At 41.1% G+C, this 16,310-nt stretch overlaps 1 protein-coding gene across 1 annotated transcript in view; it reads right to left on the reverse strand.

Moving 5' to 3' along the window:
- The window catches only part of LOC124411139 (semaphorin-2A), a 282,298-nt gene that overhangs the window by 134,701 nt on the left and 131,287 nt on the right, over positions 1 to 16,310 (reverse strand). Inside the window, exon 3 of the mRNA XM_046890059.1 lies at positions 4,554 to 4,680. Coding sequence (XP_046746015.1) covers positions 4,554 to 4,680 — 127 coding nt within the window. The remainder of the gene's footprint in view (positions 1 to 4,553; positions 4,681 to 16,310) is intronic.

A 16,310-nucleotide genomic window follows, 5' to 3' on the forward strand; every position in this document is an offset into this window, starting at 1 on the left:
GTTTGTGGGCGAAGAAAGGAGGTATACGAGCGACGAAAATGCAGACGGAGGTCTCAGGTGAGCTCGACGTCTTCCTGCAGCCGCCCGCCCACGCGTCTGCTTCACATGCCGACTTGAACGGCGCGGGTAGGATCACAAATCAAACAAAATTGAGTGTCGACGCGTGAGAATGTGAGTTCTTCGGGAGAACCTTACTCGCCCGAAGGAGATCCGAGGAAGAGAGATAAAAAGAAGCTTCGCCTACGACCAGAGGATCAAGATCCCAACAAATACCGAGATTTCCTCTCTCGGATGATGGATGCTGGGTCAGGATTTCGAAGGGCGGAAAACTCCGGAGGGATGCAGGGGCGAAGTGCACCCCTGCATCCTCGACAAGAGACAGCCAGGCACATTGAAAATGGGTGAAAATATGGGGTAAATCCGATGCAGTTATCCTGGCAGGTCGCATTTCCGTACTTACAGTCGTGCACATCAGATACCAGATGAGGGTAGAATTTTTGGAGTAAAAAATGCGATGATTTTGTAGCTTTTGGAACGTGGTGTGAATCGGTATACGTCAAATTTGTTTTGTTGAAATGGTTTTGACCTGAAAATGGAATGTAGAAGTTGAACCCAGTGTAGGACAAATAAAGGTATGAAACATTTCTGCACTTCGAATATGTGATTTCATCTGCTTTTGAGCGAATTTTATTGTGCGAAATTGAAGGGGAAGCTACTCAATTCGATTGGTTGTATAGCTAGGTGTCAAAACACGAGTGTCACATGCATCTTTTAGACAATTGGAAGTGCTATGAAACAGATAGGAGCGACTGTTTTATGACTATTGATGACGTATCTGTGGCACGCAGTTCCGGAATTGATGTGTCGGATTTTGAAAAGAAAAATTTATATGAGACTCCAACACTCAGAAACTTTGATTAAATTCAAGTATGAAGATAAGTTTAGAAGATGTTGAACTAAGTTTAACTAAAAACTCCGGTCATTAATAATCCGAGAGTTAACAGTCGAATTTTTTATGAATAATAATTCGTTTTGTTTGCGAATGAAATCTCGAGAAATAGTTTGCGGGATAATTGCATGCTTTACCTTCGCAATTAATTACTTATTCGAGCTGGCTTGAATATATAAACTTCTGTTTTTTCTGAAAAGTATGTCATTGTTATTGTTAATTCTTTCCAGGCAATTTGATAAAGCTGCATTCATAATAAAAATGCCCTGATTTACTGACTTGAGAAAAAAAAATCAGTTTCACTTCTCGAACCGTGATTTTTTCATTCCCGATTCGATGCTTTTTTTTTTTTTTTTCTTCTTTTACCGAACACAGTTTATTTGATAATACTTTGTAGTGAATATTTGATATCATTGACTGACAGGTACTAACAAGAATAAATTCGTTGCAATAATTAGGCTATTTTTCCAATTTCCAAAAAAAAAAAAAATAAAACCTGGGTTAACCAATCCGGATTCACCTGAAACTCGATAATGTCCACACGGGGCCGGAAACAAGTCGCTGTTTCCGATTCGAACTCAAAGTAGGAACAAGACTCGGTCGACGTTGCAGCTGGCAGAAGGCGGATTGCGTTGAAGAAGACGAGGAGTTATCGCCAACTATCGGGCGGAAGGCCGGTGTAGATAACCGCACTATCTACAACTCGTATGACAGTGTTAGATAATGTGGTGCCGCGAGGAAGTCGGATGCTGAAAGACATTTATTTCCGCATTAGAGGCGGTCAGCTTCCGCGTGAGAAATTCTCACCAAATTCAATGCGAGATGAATTTAGTGACTGACAAATACTCCATCGAGTTAAATTATTATTGTTAGAAACAAATTCATTGAAAGAAATCGTGAAAATTGAAGGAATAATTTATTTCCGAAAAACTCTTTCACACACATAGATGTTTTACATAAATTGTAAGTTTATGGGGTCGCTTATTGCGGATATAAAATTAAGTTTTTAAACTTCAATATGGCGTATCTAATCAGCGACCCTGGAAACCCCTGCAAAGACGTTTTTAACCGAATTCAATCAAATTTGTAATTTTCGACCATTATATTGGATCCACAATTTTGAACTTTCAAAATCTAATTCCAGATTCGTAATCAGCGACCCCTAAAACTCTTGGGTATAATTTTATCACCGGATTCAACCGAATTTGAAATTTCCGCCGTATTGGATCTACCACCTTGAATTTTTGAAATCTGACTTCAGACTCGTCATCAGTAACCTCAAAAATCATGGAATACTATCTTGTTATAAAAGTTGACTCAGTATAATAGTGTGTGATTCAAAAAGTTAAGAATTGAGATCTACAGTAAAAAAATCTAACTATTATCACATATGTGAGTTGCATGGTTTTACATTTTTCAATACAGTGCGAACAGAAAATTTCGATGGATTAGTTAATCTCTAATATCCTGTCACAAAATTAGATATCAGTGAATTGTTGCTTCAGGAACTAGTCGACAAGTATCTCTGCATATCTTCTTCAAATAATTTCTTCCTTTTCCGGCCAGTGTCCCAGTTCAAAGATGACTTGGTGTTAATGTGTGTGACATTATGTGTGAGTAACGTATTCATTAGCTCTGAATAACCAACTGTAGTTGATATTGAAGGAGATGTATCACGACTGTTCGAGTGGCTGGAATACAGGAATTATATTGTGTCAGTAATTGTGTCACAATGATTTTCAGAAAAAAATGCCATTTTGCAATTAAATGCCAGTTCCGAAGGTGCTTTAGCGGAAATCATTTCTGCAAAAAGAACGAGATTTGAAAAGTTGTTGGATTACACTCACTGAGCTTCATTCTGAATCGTCCTCGCTTGAATATATAATAAAATTCTGAATAACTTTATTCATAGGCTGTTCTATTATGTTGATGTAATTTATCACCGGATCATAAGGCGGCGGATATCAAGTGAGACTGCGAACGGGTCCATCCGTCTGGCGGTGGTCCTTATAAGCGAGAGAAGCGCGAAGCTGCAGACTGGATTTCGTGTTTGGCTCGAGGCGATCTTGAATTAGTATAATGGGACCAGGCGCAGCGTTATATTATAAGTCAACTTTAAGTGGGTATGACGGACGCCTTAAAATTTATGCCTTGCCTAAGGCAACGAGTACGGATGTCGAGTTATCCCCCGGTTATCTCGGTGTCACGAGCGCCAAGAATTACCTGCAGCCTCCTACCACCGTAAGCAATTACTCTTACAGCCTATCGACTCACTGAATGACTGACGATCATCGCACTTTTACCTAATCACATGATTCTTTCAAAGTATCCGCGCGTTTGGGGATATTGGAAAGGTAAACTTGTCTCATGTGTACAATGGAAATCGAAGCTTGGAAACAATTGAGAAAGCTGGTTCACTCGATGCATATGACCTAAAGTGAAAAAAGCGTTTTTAAATCAGCGAAACACGATGTTATTAAGTCGTTTACACTGTTTTTGTTCCAGATCTGCAGTTGACACGATTTTTTAGTCATCGCATGAATACAGATCAAACTACCAAGGGTATTATTAAGATGATTTCACCTTCTCGTCGCTTATAATGATTCTGATTCTAGGAAGAGGAGAAGAAAGAACGAGATTAATTGATGTAGCTGATCATTAAAGTCAAAAATGGTCTGAGAGGTCTGTTAAACAAAAAGAGAACTCGACGACGCGTGTTATTGTAGATCCGTCTCGTTTTTCGGTAACTTAATTGGAGTTATTTCCATGTAATTTACATATTTAGTATCGTGTAATGTATAATCAGGTATACATACATTCACCTGATATATTTGACACTGACAAATGTCGAGACGTCACTCAGGCTGACGATGCCAAGTGTAACTTAAATTCGCTTAACGGGGTGACGTAGATAAACCGAGTGTAATTTGGTCCGCTTCATCAAATATCAATTGAGTATTGAGCAATTCAAGACTGAAGAAATACATTTTCAACTGGGGAAGTGAGAATAGGATTCAAAGGAAGTGATTAAGAAGAAAGTAATAGAGAAAATAGTAAGTACAAATCGAAGCCTTTGCTTCCTGAATGTAACTCTTGGACCGATCTTCGCTGCATTCAACGGAATTTCAATTATCATGAGTTTCAATTATTACCACCTTTCTGCAGCCATTTGTTAATCCCGAAATCTGAGACAGGCTATCATTAAAAGACGCTGATCTGACGCTACGCGCACATATGTAGCTTTATTTTATCCAATACCTACACCAACCTTTCGATCACTATCCTTTGGTGCTGCAGGGCAGCGGGACCGGTTTCCGAAGAAACAAGATGGCTTCTTTCTTTTTCTCAAATGAATCTTTAATTCAGTAGTTTCAAAGGTTTTGTATTTCTGAATCTACATTCATTTGCTTAGTGTTTTGAAAACTTGAATTGTATGAAATTCAATTATTACTTGATACTGTAATACGAAACGTGTGTATGATGAAATGCATATTCTTGAATGTCCGATTGACTTGACCGATAAATACTCTAAGTATAAAAAATGTTCAAGACTCTGTAAATAAACTTGTTCCAATGAAATAGAAATTTGAAAATCAGGACTCACCTTCGTGCAGCTTTTCCAAGGTGCCTTCGGCGGACGAGCTGACGACAAGGAACACCAGCCAAAGCAGACAAACGGATTTCCTGGCGGTCTCCTTTCTTGAAGTATCCATTTCGTTGACACTTGCGAACTGAAAGCAGAAAACGATGAAGCATTAGTACGATGAAATTCCGATCAGTCACTCGAGGATTGACACCAGTAATCGATAGTGTGGCCATTAATGCACTGTATAGTGTTGCTCGAAGGGACCTCGAGCCGTGCAATTCACAATCGGAAACAGATTATAAAACTACAGATAAAGAAGAGCGTGGTGGTTCGATTTGCACTTGCAGGTACGGATTTTCGCACCGTTGGACTTTATTTACATGACTTTCTTTTCTGTGGCGGAGAAATAACGAGATTTTTTGTCTCGTTAGTTGGGTAAAAAAGTTGACTGTGAGAGTGATCGCAGAATAAGGATGATTTTTGAAAGAGAACTGACATTACGGAGAAAATAGAAATGAAGGCAACTCCTCGTTGAGGGATTCTCGTTTCTACTTCTTGCTCTTCAAATCGTAAATAGAGAAAAATAACAAAAGAATAAGAGAACAGTCAGTATACGGGCCGAAATTTTCTCGGCTCAAAAACTCGCGAGAGAGAAAGAAAGAGGAAGAGAAAAAGAAAGAGAGAGTCGCGACGAGACGTGTCTTTCAGTGGTAAAGTTTTGGGAGGCGGAATATGGCCGGGGAAAACAGTTGGCGAGAAGTAAATGAGAAATGAGCCTGCAAGATAAGTTTGTGTACGTTTCACGGTGTGTGTAAGTATATCAGTCGTGTGTTTGCGCACTCGGCGACTACGGGCAAATATGTTTTTATCCGTATAGTTGACAACGGATCTCGCCTACAGCGAGAGAATGGAAAACTTTTGCTATGGAGTATCAATAACAACGACGAGGACGAGGACGAGGACGAGGACGAGCGAGGTGGATGTAGTGGTGCCCTGAGAGTCAGGGGAGACATGTCCGGATATCCTCCCTCAGCATCCGAGGGAAAACCCGAGAGTCGATGATCCAACTTTTCCCCCCCGTGAAACAAAATAATGAATGATCCTAATAGGGCGATCACAGATCGTGCCAGAACTTTAGCCAAAGAAAATGACGGATAAATATTAGAGAAAGAGGAAAGTTTTCCCCTGTAATAACTAGATTTATTGTGGATAATACGTCTTGCTTTTTTCCCCTTTTTTCTTTTGCATTGATTTTTTTGTTTCAAATTTGTATTATGCAAGGTGGTAAACAGAGGTGAGAGTTTCATTTTCGTACCTTATCCCGTCTAGTCGGAAAGTCTTATTCTATCTTAGTTTAAATTTTTGATTCTCTTTCTTTCCGAACTTTGACAACGGAATAAATTATTTCGTGATGGTTTGAATATTAGCGTTTTCAAAATTTTACACGTCGCCAAGAGTGAAGAGAAAAGCTGGTATAAAAGTAAGACGAGAATCGTGTTGGTTAATGACAAAGGGCCAGACTTGGTTCTCAGCTTATACGGTACCTGCCTACTTTGGCATCAGCGTGAGTTGAAAACAACCCAGAGTAGAGCTTCAATCTATCGTGGAAAAGCTGAAATGGTATATATGGCGCGTCGAAGCGTCTGTGCTGAGAAACTTTTGAACGAGATAAATGATCATTTCCGATTCTTTCGAGAAAAAGTAATGGGCTTGTGTCGGTAGGCCAGTTATGCCCGGTCCCATGATGCACGTATCTTAAGGTCTTCGAAGAGAAATACTCTGACCGGAAAACAAACCGTAGGACCTTGGGAAAATAAGCTATCCCTTGGAGTTTCGGCCAAAATAACCATTAGACAGGAAACCATTAGGCACAAGGTAATCATCGACATGTCAGACTAGGTGCTGAACCATCGATTCGTTTCTTGTTCGCTTTTTTACCAATAAAATTCCGAGATACTCAGTACTGGAATATCAAATCGGAATACATTGAAGAAATCATCTTTTGCGCAAGATCAAGTACAGGAACAAAGAGCAATCGAGTTGGCAACGTTGGGAGGATTAATTATTGGATATCAAAATGGTTTCCATGGTTACTGTCAAGGCAGGTATATGATCTGTACTTAGCTTCGTTCTTCTAAAGAGGTATGAGTATAAGTACTACAAAAGAGTAGAGGTTAGCTATTACTCCCCTGCCCAAGCTGGGGAATCACTTCCCGCGTCCGTTTCTCTAGAGTCTAGCCTCTATGGGTTATCAGATTATTCGTTATTAATCTCTTTCATGTCCCCTTTATATCATCCTAAGATCCATTCGAGAGTACGACAATACAAGGCAGATGGGGTATATATATATATATATATATATATATAGGATGAATCGAATGAAAAATTACAAGAGGTAAAAGAGATAGGTATACGGAAAAAGATTCGCGATGAAATGGGCTGAACCTTAATTCGCTCTAATTACATTTTAGTAGTTCAATTTCATCGTATGATCAGGATCAAGAAATGTAATGCAGGAAAGGAAACTAATCAGAAGTCACGAGGGACTCTTTTGTGAGAAATAGACATTTGAACCCTTTTGCTATACTTTCACTCGTATCATTCAATCCGTTCGTCAATGCACAATACAGATCCTAGAAAGATCTCAGTTCATAACTGAACTAATGCCTTTCCCTATTGTACACCTCTTTACAGACGTATAAAAAAGAATGACTGAGTCATGAATTATTAAATTTACAAATTTCATTGTAATCCTTAACTACGTTGCAAACGGTAATCCAAGCTTCAGGGTTTTACAATTATTAGGGTTACGGCGTCACACGTTTATGAAGTCAAATTGAGATTACGAAACACAAAGTATAAGTGAACTTTTGTGTTCAAAGATGTATGAGATTTGCATGGACCCTCAGGATTGCAAAGAACAGCTCAAAAAGGACGTAGGACCAACAGCGCAGAAATGACGAAGAAAGATGTGCAGCAGAGATATTACGAAAAGGATGTTTCGTCTTTTGGCTGTAACTCATGATCCGTTGCTCGCAGCGTATTCGGACTGCGTTCAATCGACTTCTCTCGCAAAATGACCTCGGAAGAGTGCATGTAAGGATAGTTTGCAGCACTTTTTAAAATTGCCGAAATTTTCACGAAAAATCTAAATGGGTTGGCCTTACTTTTTTTTTGAGTGAAAAATCGATTTGTATGACCCTTTCTAGACTAATTAGACCCCCAGGATCGCAGGAAACACCTCAAAAAGAGCGCGGGACCAACAGCAGAGAAATGACGAAGGAAGGATCAGCAGCACAGTGTAACAATTCAAATTCTTAAAACGCTGATGGGAATTACGAGATTAGTGGAAGTGATGAATTATTCACACGTTTGACAAGTCAGAGGTTCTTCGTAATTTCAAAAACGCGGTGAGAAACATCACATGACTGAGTTGATGAGTGATGTTTATGAGAACGATTTGAACTAAGGACAAAGAATTATACCAATAGGTTGAATGGACGTGACTGACATAGTTTCTTATTTATATAAATATTCGTAGGGAGACAATTTATATTTACAATTTAGTTACATACACCGTTCTTTTAACTATACTTTGTAAATGAATTATTGACTGTGTAAATAAATGAACGAAACGTATAATCTGGCTGCTGGTATATGGCTACGATGTGAATGATATGGAATTGACAAAAAAATCTAATTGTCAAATTTCGTGACATAAGATATTTACTTTGTTTGAAATTTATGTCTATACAACCTTGAGTATCACGACAGATAGTGTAATAGGAAAGGTTCATTCATTGGCTGCAACTCTTGATCCATTGCTCGCAGCGTCTTCGGACTGCGTTGCATCGATTTCTCTGGTGAGATTACGTCACAAAGGCAAAGAAGAGGATTGTTTACAGCAATTTTCGAAATCGTCGAAATTTGAGCGGAAAATCCGAACGGGTTTACCGTTTCTTTTTATTTGTGACTGTGAATTTTTCGTCTCAGAATCAATTGGAATTACCGACCAACAGCAAGGGAATGACAACAAAGAGAGCTGCAGCAGAGATATTAAGAGTGGGAGGTTTGGTTTTTTGGCTGTACCTTTTGATCGGTTGCTCGCAGCGTATTCGGACTGCACTTAATCGGTTTGTCTCGCGAAATAACGTCAGAATTATGCCTCATTGTGATAATGACAGCACTTTTCAGAGTCGGCGAAATTTTTGGCAAGAATCCGAAGAAGTTAGGATTACTTTTTCCGTAATTTTGGAAGCCGAAAATTTTCCGTCTGGAAATCAGTGCGTATATTTCTTTATAGATCAATTGCACCACCAAAAACTCGGAAAACGCGGCAAAAGTGCGTAGGATTATCGGCAGAGGGATGACGACCAGAAATTCAGCAGCAGAAAAATCACCCAATTGAAGGTTTCGTTTTTTGGCTGTAACTCTTGTACCGTTGATCGCAGCGTATTGAGACTGCGCCAAATCGATATCTTTCGCGAAATTACGTCTAAGAAGTGCATGAAGAAATAGTTTGCGGCACTTTCCAAAATCGCCAAAGTTTTCGCCAACAATCCAAAGGGGTTAACCTTACTTTTTCAGTCATTTTGAGAGCCAAAAATTTTTCGTTTCGGAATCGAATTGCATGACCCTTTCCGGAGTAAATCGACCCCCAGGAACTCAAAAAACACATGGAAAAGAGCGTAGGACCAACAGCAGAGAAATGAGGACGAGAATAAGCAGTGATTTGCCTGTAACTTCTCAGGCGTTGCTCGCAGCGTATCCGGACTGCGCTCAATCGATTCCTCTCGCAAAATTACGTCGGAATAGTGTCTTAAAGAATTTATTCCAGCATTTTTCAAACTCGTCGAAATTTTGGCCAAAAATCCAAAGGGGTTAGCCTTAGTTTTTTCCTCATTTCCGGAGCCGAAAATTTCTCGTTCCGGAATCGAATTGCATGACCCTTTTCGGAGTAAATCGACCCCCAGGAACTCAAAAAACACATGGAAAAGAGCGTAGGACCAACAGCAGAGAAATGAGGACGAAAATAAGCAGTTATTTGCCTGTAACTTCTCAGGCGTTGCTCGCAGCGTATTGGGACTGCGCTGAATCGATTCCTCTCGCAAAATTACGTCGGAATAGTGTCTTGAAGAATTTATTCCAGCATTTTTCAAACTCGTCGAAATTTTGGCCAAAAATCCAAAGGGGTTAGCCTTAGTTTTTTCCTCATTTCCGGAGCCGAAAATTTTGCGTTTCGGAATCGAATTGCATGACCCTTTCCGGAGTAAATCGACCCCCAAGAACTCAAAAAACACATGGAAAAGAGCGTAGGACCAACAGCAGAGAAATGAGGACGAGAATAAGCAGTTATTTGCCTGTAACTTCTCAGGCGTTGCTCGCAGCGTATCCGGACTGCGCTCAATCGATTCCTCTCGCAAAATTACGTCGGAATAGTGTCTTAAAGAATTTATTCCAGCATTTTTCAAACTCGTCGAAATTTTGGCCAAAAATCCAAAGGGGTTAGCCTTAGTTTTTTCCTCATTTCCGGAGCCGAAAATTTCTCGTTTCGGAATCGAATTGCATGACCCTTTCCGGAGTAAATCGACCCCCAGGAACTCAAAAAACACATGGAAAAGAGCGTAGGACCAACAGCAGAGAAATGAGGACGAGAATAAGCAGTTATTTGCCTGTAACTTCTCAGGCGTTGCTCGCAGCGTATCCGGACTGCGCTCAATCGATTCCTCTCGCAAAATTACGTCGGAATAGTGTCTTAAAGAATTTATTCCAGCATTTTTCAAACTCGTCGAAATTTTGGCCAAAAATCCAAAGGGGTTAGCCTTAGTTTTTTCCTCATTTCCGGAGCCGAAAATTTCTCGTTCCGGAATCGAATTGCATGACCCTTTCCGGAGTAAATCGACCCCCAGGAACTCAAAAAACACATGGAAAAGAGCGTAGGACCAACAGCAGAGAAATGAGGACGAAAATGAGCAGTTATTTGCCTGTAACTTCTCAGGCGTTGCTCGCAGCGTATCCGGACTGCGCTCAATCGATTCCTCTCGCAAAATTACGTCGGAATAGTGTCTTAAAGAATTTATTCCAGCATTTTTCAAACTCGTCGAAATTTTGGCCAAAAATCCAAAGGGGTTAGCCTTAGTTTTTTCCTCATTTCCGAAGCCGAAAATTTTGCGTTTCGGAATCGAATTGCATGACCCTTTCCGGAGTAAATCGACCCCCAGGAACTCAAAAAACACATGGAAAAGAGCGTAGGACCAACAGCAGAGAAATGAGGACGAAAAGAAGCAGTTATTTGCCTGTAACTTCTCAGGCGTTGCTCGCAGCGTATCCGGACTGCGCTCAATCGATTCCTCTCGCAAAATTACGTCGGAATAGTGTCTTAAAGAATTTATTCCAGCATTTTTCAAACTCGTCGAAATTTTGGCCAAAAATCCAAAGGGGTTAGCCTTAGTTTTTTCCTCATTTCCGGAGCCGAAAATTTCTCGTTTCGGAATCGAATTGCATGACCCTTTCCGGAGTGAATCGACCCCCAGGAACTCAAAAAACACATGAAAAAGAGCGTAGGACCAACAGCAGAGAAATGAGGACGAAAATAAGCAGTTATTTGCCTGTAACTTCTCAGGCGTTGCTCGCAGCGTATCCGGACTGCGCTCAATCGATTCCTCTCGCAAAATTACGTCGGAATAGTGTCTTAAAGAATTTATTCCAGCATTTTTCAAACTCGTCGAAATTTTGGCCAAAAATCCAAAGGGGTTAGCCTTAGTTTTTTCCTCATTTCCGGAGCCGAAAATTTCTCGTTCCGGAATCGAATTGCATGACCCTTTCCGGAGTAAATCGACCCCCAGGAACTCAAAAAACACATGGAAAAGAGCGTAGGACCAACAGCAGAGAAATGAGGACGAAAATAAGCAGTTATTTGCCTGTAACTTCTCAGGCGTTGCTCGCAGCGTATCCAGACTGCGCTCAATCGATTCCTCTCGCAAAATTACGTCGGAATAGTGTCTTAAAGAATTTATTCCAGCATTTTTCAAACTCGTCGAAATTTTATCCAAAAATCCAAAGGGGTTAGCCTTAGTTTTTTCCTCATTTCCGTAGCCGAAAATTTTGCGTTTCGGAATCGAATTGCATGACCCTTTCCGGAGTAAATCGACCCCCAGGAACTCAAAAAACACATGGAAAAGAGCGTAGGACCAACAGCAGAGAAATGAGGACGAAAATAAGCAGTTATTTGCCTGTAACTTCTCAGGCGTTGCTCGCAGCGTATCCGGACTGCGCTCAATCGATTCCTCTCGCAAAATTACGTCGGAATAGTGTCTTAAAGAATTTATTTCAGCATTTTTCAAACTCGTCGAAATTTTGGCCAAAAATCCAAAGGGGTTAGCCTTAGTTTTTTCCTCATTTCCGGAGCCGAAAATTTTGCGTTTCGGAATCGAATTGCATGACCCTTTCCGGAGTAAATCGACCCCCAGGAACTCAAAAAACACATGGAAAAGAGCGTAGGACCAACAGCAGAGAAATGAGGACGAAAATAAGCAGTTATTTGCCTGTAACTTCTCAGGCGTTGCTCGCAGCGTATTGGGACTGCGCTCAATCGATTCCTCTCGCAAAATTACGTCGGAACAGTGTCTCAAAGAATTTTTTCCAGCATTTTTCAAACTCGTCGAAATTTTGGCCAAAAATCCAAAGGGGTTAGCCTTAGTTTTTTCCTCATTTCCGGAGCCGAAAATTTTGCGTTTCGGAATCGAATTGCATGACCCTTTCCGGAGTAAATCGACCCCCAGGAACTCAAAAAACACATGGAAAAGAGCGTAGGACCAACAGCAGAGAAATGAGGACGAAAATAAGCAGTTATTTGCCTGTAACTTCTCAGGCGTTGCTCGCAGCGTATCCGGACTGCGCTCAATCGATTCCTCTCGCAAAATTACGTCGGAATAGTGTCTTAAAGAATTTATTTCAGCATTTTTCAAACTCGTCGAAATTTTGGCCAAAAATCCAAAGGGGTTAGCCTTAGTTTTTTCCTCATTTCCGGAGCCGAAAATTTTGCGTTTCGGAATCGAATTGCATGACCCTTTCCGGAGTAAATCGACCCCCAGGAACTCAAAAAACACATGGAAAAGAGCGTAGGACCAACAGCAGAGAAATGAGGACGAAAATAAGCAGTTATTTGCCTGTAACTTCTCAGGCGTTGCTCGCAGCGTATTGGGACTGCGCTCAATCGATTCCTCTCGCAAAATTACGTCGGAATAGTGTCTCAAAGAATTTTTTCCAGCATTTTTCAAACTCGTCGAAATTTTGGCCAAAAATCCAAAGGGGTTAGCCTTAGTTTTTTCCTCATTTCCGGAGCCGAAAATTTTGCGTTTCGGAATCGAATTGCATGACCCTTTCCGGAGTAAATCGACCCCCAGGAACTCAAAAAACACATGGAAAAGAGCGTAGGACCAACAGCAGAGAAATGAGGACGAAAATAAGCAGTTATTTGCCTGTAACTTCTCAGGCGTTGCTCGCAGCGTATCCGGACTGCGCTCAATCGATTCCTCTCGCAAAATTACGTCGGAATAGTGTCTCAAAGAATTTATTCCAGCATTTTTCAAACTCGTCGAAATTTTGGCCAAAAATCCAAAGGGGTTAGCCTTAGTTTTTTCCTCATTTCCGGAGCCGAAAATTTTGCGTTTCGGAATCGAATTGCATGACCCTTTCCGGAGTAAATCGACCCCCAGGAACTCAAAAAACACATGGAAAAGAGCGTAGGACCAACAGCAGAAAAATGAGGACGAAAATAAGCAGTTATTTGCCTGTAACTTCTCAGGCGTTGCTCGCAGCGTATTGGGACTGCGCTCAATCGATTCCTCTCGCAAAATTACGTCGGAATAGTGTCTTGAAGAATTTATTCCAGCATTTTTCAAACTCGTCGAAATTTTGGCCAAAAATCCAAAGGGGTTAGCCTTAGTTTTTTCCTCATTTCCGAAGCCGAAAATTTTGCGTTTCGGAATCGAATTGCATGACCCTTTCCGGAGTAAATCGACCCCCAGGAACTCAAAAAACACATGGAAAAGAGCGTAGGACCAACAGCAGAGAAATGAGGACGAAAATAAGCAGTTATTTGCCTGTAACTTCTCAGGCGTTGCTCGCAGCGTATCCGGACTGCGCTCAATCGATTCCTCTCGCAAAATTACGTCGGAATAGTGTCTCAAAGAATTTATTCCAGCATTTTTCAAACTCGTCGAAATTTTGGCCAAAAATCCAAAGGGGTTAGCCTTAGTTTTTTCCTCATTTCCGGAGCCGAAAATTTTGCGTTTCGAAATCGAATTGCATGACCCTTTCCGGAGTAAATCGACCCCCAGGAACTCAAAAAACACATGGAAAAGAGCGTAGGACCAACAGCAGAGAAATGAGGACGAAAATAAGCAGTTATTTGCTGTAACTTCTCAGGCGTTGCTCGCAGCGTATTGGGACTGCGCTCAATCGATTCCTCTCGCAAAATTACGTCGGAATAGTGTCTTGAAGAATTTATTCCAGCATTTTTCAAACTCGTCGAAATTTTGGCCAAAAATCCAAAGGGGTTAGCCTTAGTTTTTTCCTCATTTCCGAAGCCGAAAATTTTGCGTTTCGGAATCGAATTGCATGACCCTTTCCGGAGTAAATCGACCCCCAGGAACTCAAAAAACACATGGAAAAGAGCGTAGGACCAACAGCAGAGAAATGAGGACGAAAATAAGCAGTTATTTGCCTGTAACTTCTCAGGCGTTGCTCGCAGCGTATCCGGACTGCGCTCAATCGATTCCTCTCGCAAAATTACGTCGGAATAGTGTCTCAAAGAATTTATTCCAGCATTTTTCAAACTCGTCGAAATTTTGGCCAAAAATCCAAAGGGGTTAGCCTTAGTTTTTTCCTCATTTCCGGAGCCGAAAATTTTGTGTTTCGAAATCGAATTGCATGACCCTTTCCGGAGTAAATCGACCCCCAGGAACTCAAAAAACACATGGAAAAGAGCGTAGGACCAACAGCAGAGAAATGAGGACGAAAATAAGCAGTTATGCGCCTGTAACTTCTCAGGCGTTGCTCGCAGCGTATCCCGACTGCGCTCAATCGATTCCTCTCGCAAGATTACGTCGGAATAGTGTCTTAAAGAATTTATTCCAGCATTTCTCAAACTCGTCGAAATTTTGGCCAAAAATCCAAAGGGGTTAGCCTTAGTTTTTTCCTCATTTCCGGAGCCGAAAATTTTGCGTTTCGGAATCGAATTGCATGACCCTTTCCGGAGTAAATCGACCCCCAGGAACTCAAAAAACACATGGAAAAGAGCGTAGGACCAACAGCAGAGAAATGAGGACGAAAATAAGCAGTTATTTGCCTGTAACTTCTCAGGCGTTGCTCGCAGCGTATTGGGACTGCGCTCAATCGATTCCTCTCGCAAAATTACGTCGGAATAGTGTCTTAAAGAATTTATTTCAGCATTTTTCAAACTCGTCGAAATTTTGGCCAAAAATCCAAAGGGGTTAGCCTTAGTTTTTTCCTCATTTCCGGAGCCGAAAATTTTGCGTTTCGGAATCGAATTGCATGACCCTTTCCGGAGTAAATCGACCCCCAGGAACTCAAAAAACACATGGAAAAGAGCGTAGGACCAACAGCAGAGAAATGAGGACGAAAATAAGCAGTTATTTGCCTGTAACTTCTCAGGCGTTGCTCGCAGCGTATTGGGACTGCGCTCAATCGATTCCTCTCGCAAAATTACGTCGGAATAGTGTCTCAAAGAATTTTTTCCAGCATTTTTCAAACTCGTCGAAATTTTGGCCAAAAATCCAAAGGGGTTAGCCTTAGTTTTTTCCTCATTTCCGGAGCCGAAAATTTTGCGTTTCGGAATCGAATTGCATGACCCTTTCCGGAGTAAATCGACCCCCAGGAACTCAAAAAACACATGGAAAAGAGCGTAGGACCAACAGCAGAGAAATGAGGACGAAAATAAGCAGTTATTTGCCTGTAACTTCTCAGGCGTTGCTCGCAGCGTATCCGGACTGCGCTCAATCGATTCCTCTCGCAAAATTACGTCGGAATAGTGTCTTAAAGAATTTATTTCAGCATTTTTCAAACTCGTCGAAATTTTGGCCAAAAATCCAAAGGGGTTAGCCTTAGTTTTTTCCTCATTTCCGGAGCCGAAAATTTTGCGCTTCGGAATCGAATTGCATGACCCTTTCCGGAGTAAATCGACCCCCAGGAACTCAAAAAACACATGGAAAAGAGCGTAGGACCAACAGCAGAGAAATGAGGACGAAAATAAGCAGTTATTTGCCTGTAACTTCTCAGGCGTTGCTCGCAGCGTATTGGGACTGCGCTCAATCGATTCCTCTCGCAAAATTACGTCGGAATAGTGTCTCAAAGAATTTTTTCCAGCATTTTTCAAACTCGTCGAAATTTTGGCCAAAAATCCAAAGGGGTTAGCCTTAGTTTTTTCCTCATTTCCGGAGCCGAAAATTTTGCGTTTCGGAATCGAATTGCATGACCCTTTCCGGAGTAAATCGACCCCCAGGAACTCAAAAAACACATGGAAAAGAGCGTAGGACCAACAGCAGAGAAATGAGGACGAAAATAAGCAGTTATTTGCCTGTAACTTCTCAGGCGTTGCTCGCAGCGTATCCGGACTGCGCTCAATCGATTCCTCTCGCAAAATTACGTCGGAATAGTGTCTCAAAGAATTTATTCCAGCATTTTTCAAACTCGTCGAAATTTTGGCCAAAAATCCAAAGGGGTTAGCCTTAGTTTTTTCCTCATTTCCGGAGC

Source organism: Diprion similis, chromosome 10 (assembly GCF_021155765.1).
Source record: "Diprion similis isolate iyDipSimi1 chromosome 10, iyDipSimi1.1, whole genome shotgun sequence".
NCBI classification, from domain to species: Eukaryota; Metazoa; Arthropoda; class Insecta; order Hymenoptera; family Diprionidae; genus Diprion; species Diprion similis.